Source organism: Littorina saxatilis, linkage group LG4, assembly GCF_037325665.1.
Source record: "Littorina saxatilis isolate snail1 linkage group LG4, US_GU_Lsax_2.0, whole genome shotgun sequence".
Classification (NCBI taxonomy): Eukaryota; Metazoa; Mollusca; class Gastropoda; order Littorinimorpha; family Littorinidae; genus Littorina; species Littorina saxatilis.
The window spans coordinates 2,362,174-2,372,173 of NC_090248.1; the positions used below are offsets into that span (position 1 = coordinate 2,362,174).

General features: G+C 42.7%; 1 protein-coding gene across 2 annotated transcripts in view; it reads left to right on the forward strand.

The window, feature by feature from the left end:
* The first annotated feature begins 5,883 nt into the window (after positions 1-5,883).
* LOC138963780 (putative universal stress protein SSP1056) overlaps positions 5,884-10,000 on the forward strand; it is a 94,229-nt gene continuing 90,112 nt past the window's right edge. The window contains exons 1-3 of one of the 2 annotated variants that reach the window (XM_070335635.1): positions 5,899-6,027; positions 7,474-7,532; positions 7,743-8,722. In XM_070335635.1, the coding sequence (XP_070191736.1) occupies positions 8,575-8,722 (148 nt within the window). In that variant the 5' untranslated portion in view covers positions 5,899-6,027; positions 7,474-7,532; positions 7,743-8,574. Of the gene's footprint in view, positions 6,028-7,473; positions 7,533-7,742; positions 8,723-10,000 lie in introns of both variants that reach the window. The other variant, XM_070335634.1, reaches the window with a different exon arrangement.

Consider the following 10,000-nt stretch of genomic DNA (forward strand, 5'->3'; position numbering starts at 1 on the left):
GTCTGAAACCGGTTTAAAACACTACTAGGCGGAAACCCCAAAACAATGACGGCCGCCTTTTTCGAAATAACATTTTCAGAGACTGTACACAAAAACAACGCCCGAACGGAAAGACAGAATGTGTCTTTCGCTAGATTGCAAGTCCGGCTTTTCACTTTTCCGATGAAGACAACCGCTGAGAGTGAAGAAACGACGCTGTTCGACTTCAAAATCTTCAGTCGCAGACGACCTTCGCTTTCGCAGTACAGTCTAGGCAGGTGCAATGTTACTCATTTTGATCAGCTCGTTTACGTATATTTTTTGCATTCAGATCAATTAGAATGATTGGAATCAAAGCAGGAATAACTTCGGCATGCAAATGCATTTATTTGGCGAAATCAGTACAGCAGTAACACACCGGTGACACTGTGACGGTTCCCCTACGCTTTGTGTCCGGTGCCCTGACCCTTTGTGTTCGGTTCCCACTCGGTTCCCACACGCCAAAATTCGCGGACAAAACATCCATTTATGGTAGTATTACGCAATGTTGCTCTCTGAGAATGGTCTTGTTAGATCTGTGAGTGTTTACACTACATGCCTAGGTGCTGTTGGATTGAAGGTTTTTGATATTAGGTAGAATGCCTTCCACTTTACTGCAAAACTGCATAATTCGTAGCATCGGCAAGAAATATCCTACCAAAAAATGCCTGCTTGGAACTGTCGTTGGTCCAGCAAAAAGTTCAACATGTCTGTAGCAGACAGCCCAAGTTTCAAGATTGTAGGGCCATCCAAACAGCCGTAATAATAAAAACAACAAAAGTAGTCAGTGAAATTGGCTGTGTTCGGTCCCCACACACTTTTGTGACGTAGGCGTGACGGTTCCCATAATTCATTGTGTCGGTCCCCACTTTCTGTGTCGGACCCCACTTTCGACCTAATTTCTCTGTGACGGACCCCACAACCAGCCTATTTTGTGTCGGTCCCCACACCTTCTTGGATTTATGACTTGCCGGTTACTTGTATCATTGTATTCATTGAATCTAATTGTCTCGGAGTTATTTTTCAGCAAAAACCGGCAAGGCAGCACCTTTTGTGATACCAAGTAAGTCAGATGACATCAGTATGTGTGTGTATGTGTGTGTGAGAGAGAGAGAGAGAGAGAGAGAGAGAGAGAGAGAGAGAGAGAGAGAGAGAGAGAGAGAGAGAGAGTGAGAGAGAGAGAGAGAGAGATTGACACCTTTCCAGATCACTCCGGTTATGCGACACTACCGCGAGCGTCACTACCGCGTGTCACACTACGGCGAGTACGACACTACCGCGTGTAACACTACCGCGTGTCACACTACCGCGAGTACGACACTACCGCGAGTATAACACTGCCGCGTGTCACACTACCGCGCGTACCACAACCGCGAGTACCATAACCGTAGAGAGAACGCATGCAAACTTACTTCTTGTGAGTTTGTGTTCTAACGGCTTTGATTGGAAGCAACCCATTCTATATGTATTCTGATAGTGTGTTCTGATCGTTTTGAGTTCTTGGTTAGCATGACAAACATTGAATTAGTGTTCAGAGAACAGACCAGGCCTTTTTGTTTTATATTTCAAGGAAACATTTCAACCTTTGCCTTCAGCCATGGAAGTCATAAAATGACACGCGGTAATGTTATACTCGCGGTAGTGTGACACGCGGTAGTGTTATACTCGCGGTAGTGTCGTACTCGCGGTAGTGTCGTACTCGCGGTAGTGTCGTACTCGCGGTAAGTTCTGTTTCCGTACCCGCGACAGCGGCACCGACAAAAGAAAACGCGCGCAAACGCGTGACGTGTTTCCGTACTTGCGTTTTAAACATGCGGTAAAATCTGTAAACTCCCGCGTTGCCGCGCGACAACGCGAAAAAATCGCTCCAGGACCCTTTCAAAAAAATCGCGTCGCTTGCCGCTTGTCGCGCCGCTAACGCGTCGCGCGTGTGGAAACACTCCTGGTCATTTTCTATGTGCTTGATTTTCGTCGCACCGCTGGAAAAACGCTATCGCGGGTACGGAAACACAACTTTAGTGTGAGACGCGGTAGTGGTACTCGCGGTAGTGACGCTCGCGGTAGTGACCAGCACCCGATCACTCCACATAAACGCTGGTTCTGGTTGCATTGTGCCGCTGACATACAGCTAATAGGATTTTTACACCCCCGGTATAGGGGTGTGTATAGGTTTCACTCGATGTGTTTGTGTTCGCAAGTAGATCTCAAGAATGAACGGACCGATCGTCACCAAACTTGGTGAACAGGTTCTATACATTCCTGAGACGGTCCTTACAAAAATTGGGACCAGTCAAACACACGGTTAGGGAGTTATTGGTGGATTAAAATTATACAAGGCCTGGTATAGACGGACACCCCCGTTGGTCAAAGGGAAATAACCATTCTCACTGCCACCAACTGAGAAGGTTATTTCCCTTTGACGGGGGTGTAGTTCCTATCGGAGGAATTTCTTGTTTTAATCCTTTTGTGGTATTGCTGATGATGCTGAACATGTATTTTACTAGTTTACCAATATGTATCTTTGACCCTGATAGCCTACGAAAACGGAGCAATCATGGCCCAACATTGGCCCAATGCTGAATTTATTGGCGCGGTGTTGAGCCTTAGTCGGGCCGTTGTCGTAGGCTGTCAGGGTTTATGTAGCCTTGTTCCATTGTATTCTGACTGTCATAAAGTAATTAATTTTAAGAGAAAGCAGTCATGAACACAAGGAGCTGGGAAAAGTTGCCTCTTACAACAAGCGTGAATAAAGACACATACTTGACACAGGCAAGTACTCTTTTTTTTTTCAATCACCACTAGAAGTCCCTGGGCAGCATTTTGCTCTGAAAACTGAATCTCACATACGACAGGGGGATCTTTTATTTTAAAAATGTGCCAAATTGCATATCTCCAAGGCCTTAAGACTAAGAGTAGATATTGGGAAGGCCAGTTCAAGAAGGTGTGGGTGGATCAACACATAATTTGCTGGTATACTGGGAACCGTCCCAGAGATAAATAATGTTATATATTATTTGTGGCATAAACTAATAAAGTTAGTCTCTCTCTCTCTCTCTCTCTCTCTCTCTCTCTCTCTCTCTCTCTCTCTCTCTCTCTCTCTCTCTCTCTCTCTCTCTCTCTCTCTCTCTCTCTCTCTCTCTCTCTCACACACACACATACACACACATACTGATGTCATCTGACTTACTTGGTATCACAAAAGGTGCTGCCTTGCCGGTTTTTGCTGAAAAATAACTCCGAGACAATTAGATTCAATGAATACAATGATACAAGTAACCGGCAAGTCATAAATCCAAGAAGGTGTGGGGACCGACACAAAATAGGCTGGTTGTGGGGTCCGTCACAGAGAAATTAGGTCGAAAGTGGGGTCCGACACAGAAAGTGGGGACCGACACAATGAATTATGGGAACCGTCACGCCTACGTCACAAAAGTGTGTGGGGACCGAACACAGCCAATTTCACTGACTACTTTTGTTGTTTTTATTATTACGGCTGTTTGGATGGCCCTACAATCTTGAAACTTGGGCTGTCTGCTACAGACATGTTGAACTTTTTGCTGGACCAACGACAGTTCCAAGCAGGCATTTTTTGGTAGGATATTTCTTGCCGATGCTACGAATTATGCAGTTTTGCAGTAAAGTGGAAGGCATTCTACCTAATAACGGCTAAAATATCAAAAACCTTCAATCCAACAGCACCTAGGCATGTAGTGTAAACACTCACAGATCTAACAAGACCATTCTCAGAGAGCAACATTGCGTAATACTACCATAAATGGATGTTTTGTCCGCGAATTTTGGCGTGTGGGAACCGAGTGGGAACCGAACACAAAGGGTCAGGGCACCGGACACAAAGCGTAGGGGAACCGTCACAGTGTCACCGGTGTGAGTAAGCTAGATTCTTTCCCTTCAGTTTGTTTGCGTGACTGAATATTGTCTTCAAGAATGTTGCATGTTCCTGCTTTACAAATGCCTGCACAAAAGCACACGGATGTACACGTACCTACCTACATACCCGTGCAAACAATCTACCACTGCAACACCTCAGCCCTACACATTTATCCAAAAGTTGTCTGAATAGTCAATACTGGCAATCTTGGTATTGAACGGGGAACTCTACTTTCATGGCGTATGTGGTCTAGGTCTCATTTTATACATGCTAAACCACCCTCACAAAATAAACAGCCACACATCGTGTAAGCTAATCGACAAAACAAAAACCAGACACGCGAACAAACAAAAAACGAATACTTTGATTTTCAACAAACTTAATAACAGATTTAGGTAAATAATTATGCCATGCAAGGAACATTTCGGTCGATGCTTAGATCTAGAAAAACACCAGCTCACTTTATGGGGATTTGAATAGCGCTGTTTCATGAGTTCCAGATCTAGACTGACAAGGTAGTAGAACATTTATTTTTAGCTTGCAAAATCAAACTTGCCCTGCAGTCACCTTAAGTCGAACCGCTTTCCCTGCCACCGGGGGTAGCAGTTTGGCGGGGGGAGGGCCATAGAGTCGGCACACTGGGAGTGGAACTTGACGAAATGTCACCTGGGGCCAAGTACGAGAGCTTCTCTCCGGATTGACGTACAAACAGCGTCAGGGCCGCTTCAAACTTACATACGGATTACGATTCCTATCCCCAGTTTCTCATGTTGGTAACGGTACTAACCACTGGCTATTTGTCAGATGTGTCGTTCTCCCACATTTGAACGATGCTGTAGTGCGAGCCGGTCAAAATGCCCTTTAGTTGTCAAACCACGTTCTCTTTTTCCGCGCAAACTGTTTTGCGTTCCGGACCGGAACACACTTCGGAGATGATCATTGACTATTTCTGATTGGACAATGATGCCAACGCCCACATGACCCTAGCTACAATCTCAAGGTCGGAAAGTCGTGAATACCGGGGGTGTAAATATACAGTAGGATGCCAGACTCATCAGCCAAGAGCACACACGGGAACGAACGCTGTCGACTCATCTTTTCACCGCAACTGCAAGTCACGTCACACACAGTTACTGCAACATCTCCACAAACACCCCGTTGAATTGACCACGGGAAATTCTCGATCGTACCGACGACTGTGCGACTAAGGCTTAGAGTCTACCCATGAGTATTTTTTCTCCTTGTTGAAGGTTTGCTAAAGCAATAAAAAGCAAATAAAATGGAACTTAACGCGCTATTTTCTAATACACTAACTGAAACAGCAATATGGGGTATACGATTTTTCACCGGCGAATATCACTACTGAAGAAATTGCTACTGAAAATTCTACCGTGGACATGTAATAAATCAACAGTCAAGTGATCACACCGGAAGAAGAAGACTGAAGGGGGGATAAAACAGAACACAAACACCCCTACTTTACTGGTAAATTACAAAAACAAGAGAAAAAAACCTTAACTGGAACCAACTTTTGAAAACTAAATGTTAAGTATGAAACGCAAACAAACATTACGGCAGGAAAACAATAATCTAATTTTACATATAGGCCTATTCTTTATTTTTCCACAGATAAGGTATTCTTGCTATAGGGAGTCATTATTCTTAAATCCCAACTACAGATCTCCTGGGGTAAAGTTCTGAAAGCAAATTTTTTTTAAAAATTTTTTTTTTAGGGAGAACTCCTTTTAATTGTTGACAGTCAGCCGTTGGAGATTTAAATGTGCTATAGCCGCAGGTGAATGGTCCTTATTAATTAGGCACTTCGTTCCGTAGCCGATTCAACAGGGTGCCAAAACCACCACAAGCACCGCGATTTACAAGCTGGCAGAAGTGGGAGCAAGCGGCCACGGTAGAGAAACACGCACCTGACATCAACATTCTAACGCCAAGCACGCGCAGCCTCCACGCGCTCAGTCGCCGCCATGTGAATTTCATTTCTGCCCTGTCAGTTTCACTTGCAACGGTGTCACTCTCGAGCAGCGCACGTGGCTGGTCAGTTTCATAATATTGTGGTAGATTCCTGTGATTGGATATATCGACGTCGCTGTGTTGTTGTCTCGGTAAGTTTCTCTTCTAGTTGTCTCCCTTTGGAGAGTGGAGGAGACAAGAACATCTGTGCAGTCGTCTGCTTGTGGCTATTCAGTAACCGATGGTGTGATTCGCGGTGCGACATTGTGTGGACGGTTGTGATTGGATAGCATTGCGAGGTGGACACAGAAATTTGCATATTCCTGCAGTTCGTATGATATTTTTTATTGCAGGCATATAGTTTGTTGATCCATCAAGTGGTGTTGAGTTTGAAATGTTATTCACAGTCGTAAACAAGGGAGGACGAAAAAGAAATTGCATCGTAGCTGTAGAGCTCGGTAGAATCCACCAATTGATACAACTGTTTTTGAGTTGAAGAAGAAGAAGTAACAACAACAAAAAAGAACAAGTCGCGTAAGGCGAAATTACTACATTTAGTCAAGCTGTGGAACTCACAGAATGAAACTGAACGTAGTCCGCTGCTAGTGCAAAAGGCAGTGAAAGTGACGAGCCTGTTTGGCGCGGTAGCGGTTGCGTTGTGCTTCATATCACACTTTACTGTACTTCTCTTCGTTTTAACTTTCTGAGCGTGTTCTTAATCCAAACATATCATATCTATATGTTTTTGGAATCAGGAACCGACAAGGAATAAGATGAAAGTGTTTTTAAATTGATTTCGAAAATTTAATTTTGATCATAATTTTTATATCTTTAATTTTCAGAGCTTGTTTTTAATCCAAATATAACATATTTATATGTTTTTGGAATCAGGAAATGATGAAGAATAAGATGAACGTAAATTTGGATCGTTTTATAATTTATTTGTTTTTTTTACAATTTTCAGATTTTTAATGACCAAAGTCATTAATTAATTTTTAAGCCACCAAGCTGAAATGCAATACCGAAGTCTGGCCTTTGTCGAAGATTGCTTGGCCAAAATTTCAATCAATTTGATTGAAAAATGAGGGTGTGACAGTGCCGCCTCCACTTTTACAAAAAGCCGGATAAGACGTCATCAAAGACATTTATCGAAAAAAAGAAAAAAACGTCCGGGGATATCATTCCCAGGAACTCTCATGTAAAATTTCATAAAGATCGGTCCAGTAGTTTAGTCTGAATCGCTCTACACACACACACGCACAGACAGACAGACAGACAGACAGACACACACACACACACACACACACACACACACACACACACACACACACACACACACACACACACACACACACACACACACACACACACACACACACACACACATACACCACGACCCTCGTCTCGATTCCCCCTCTACGTTAAAACATTTAGTCAAAACTTGACTAAATGACAAAGAGAAAATAGGCTATACAATTTTTTTAATTGATAAGTAGGCTTCTTGTTGGTGTGAAATAATTGTCACCTGTGCCAGCAGGCGATAAGACGCAGATATTTTAACTTCAGATAGCATTACGTGTTTTTGTTTTATTCTGCAGTTAACCCGGAACTTGAACCAGAAAATCTACGCTAGTTCTGCCAAATGAACGTACTTCCGGTAACTATCGTTTTTATTATTAGCAAATTATTTCTCTTTTCTTTTATATAAATACAAAAACAGAGAGACTGCCAACGTTCCAATTTTCAGAATCAAAATAGAAGAAACGGTGAATGTAACGTATTTTTGTCAATAACAAACGTTCCAACAACTTACCTTTCTTGTTTGTTTATTCTTTTATCTAAAGCTACGAGAATTTCAACTTTGCAGGTTTCTGCTGACTGCGTCTGAAACCGTTTGTATACAGACACTGACATTGTTGATCTTGCTAGTGCGGAGACGGGAGCAGAACAGATCTGACTTGTACATGTACAACTGGAAAAAACACACCTGGAAGTTGGCTGGAACATCGTTCTAAAAATTTTCTGCGGTTTGTCAGTTCAGACAAACGGAAGTTATACGGCACTCTTCTGCATAAACAGTGTCGGATTACCATATTGCTCAATACGGCTGTTCAAAACTTGGATATTCGCTCTCGCAGCAGAGAAAGATACGTTCTTATTAATCGCTGAAACACTTTCTTCAAAGCTGAAATTCAACCAAACTGCACAGCGGTAGTGTTAGTTTTTAGCAGTATTGAAACTTTTTGTGCAGCTGTTCGAATTTTGGATTGTGCAACACACAAACCACTTTTCTCCTCAATAGATCAACTTTTACCAGCAGCTGCGTTGCAACGTAACAGCAGAGTGGTAGACTTAGGCACTAGCTAGTGGAAAGCATCTTTCTAATAGAGTTGTTTTCAAGGTTACAACACAACAAAATAGACTTGGGTATTATCAACTAAACAACACAGCAGTAGACGTGAGAATTGACGGCAGTGAAGCGTTAGTATCAAGCAACTGTTCTTCAAGCTTGCATCACAGTGGTAGACTTTAGCAATAGTGCGAAGGTTTTTGCCCAAACACTGAGTGATTCTAACCTTACAGTACACTCGTAGTATTAGCTCCATCAGAACCAGGATTTCTCTCGCCCAATCGTTGTCGGGTTGCGCAAGACTTGGAACGGTTCCTGCAAATTGCGCTACAAGTACCCGGGGTACACGATGTCCTTGCAGACACCCCAGTTGAGCGCGGACCGCCAGTCTATCGGCAACGTCTCCACTGGTTCTGAAAGAACAGACATGTCTTCGTTTCGAGCAATCGTTCTTCTGGCCGTGGATGATACGGAACCCTCAGAATATGCTTTCAACTGTGAGTATTTTCTTTTTGTTTAGTTTTGTTTTGTTTCGTGTGTGGTCTTTAAAAAAATGTTTTGAGATATTTTGTGTGTGTTAACAGTCGTGAAAATGATCACAGATTCTTTCATCCGAAATATGTGTTATTTGTGTGTCTGCTGGTTTGTTTCTACATCCTGCAAAGTTCACTCTTGAACATTTCTATTAACTACTTTAATTTCGACGACCTAAAGTTTTACCGATCACCACAACAAGCAGACATTTAATTTTTAAATTTTTATTTTATTAGCATGGGTTTAAGTTGAAAGGATGTTCGTATCTTGAGTAAAAGCCTGAACAGATCTGAGTTAGATATAATATATATTAGAATAGAATGAAGGTAGCTGTGAGGTCGACATTTTGACATAGACAACACCTGTTGCCCAATTCCTAACGTCGATCTTGTCGTAATCCATTCCCACGTGATGCACGAATGTGGTGCCAAGATGTGATCTTTCACTCAGTGTTGGGGGAATTGGCTACTTCCCACTGCTGAAAGGGGGAGGGGGAGGGGGTAGGTTTGGGTGGCTATGTTCTACAGTTGTTACACGTGTGCTGTTCAAGTGCTTATACCTTAAAAGCTAAAGACAAACAGTTTTCAGAGCTAAAAATGAATATGTACGTGATACAATATTCACAATATATTAGAGATAAAATAATTATAAGTGTGTTTGTGCGTGTGCGAGCTACGTCTCTTTATCATACGTGTGACTGAATCCAAAAACAACAACTACTGTTTATCGCTTTCGTCTGTCTTCATTCCTTCGCAAACAGCCATGAATGTGGTATGAAACACGAACTACAACAACAAACACGCGTCACTCACGGCATCAGGACATAGCATCTTACCACACCAAACCATCATTTACCAAGTTGCACTCAACACAATCACGACCCCCTGTACCTTTATCTCACAAACTGCACCAACATCAGCGAGAATGATCGACACAGCATCAACATTATCTTCAAACACTCATGTAATGTCTGGTAATCTTGCATCACTTTCAGTTATCTTTACGCCACTTCTCCGAGCGTCTTATACCACACCTTCTACCTCTGACACTGGGTCAAAATCAGCAAGAATGTATGTCATCCATGAACATCATCTCGATAGCACCGGTCAATGCGATGCCGCCGCGTTAATCTGAGTCCCCTGCTATGTCTGATAATCTGGCACCACTTTCAGGTATCCTAATGCCGACTGTTTTTTAAAACTGTCTGACACAACACCTCAAGTTGTCTACGACACTGTAAC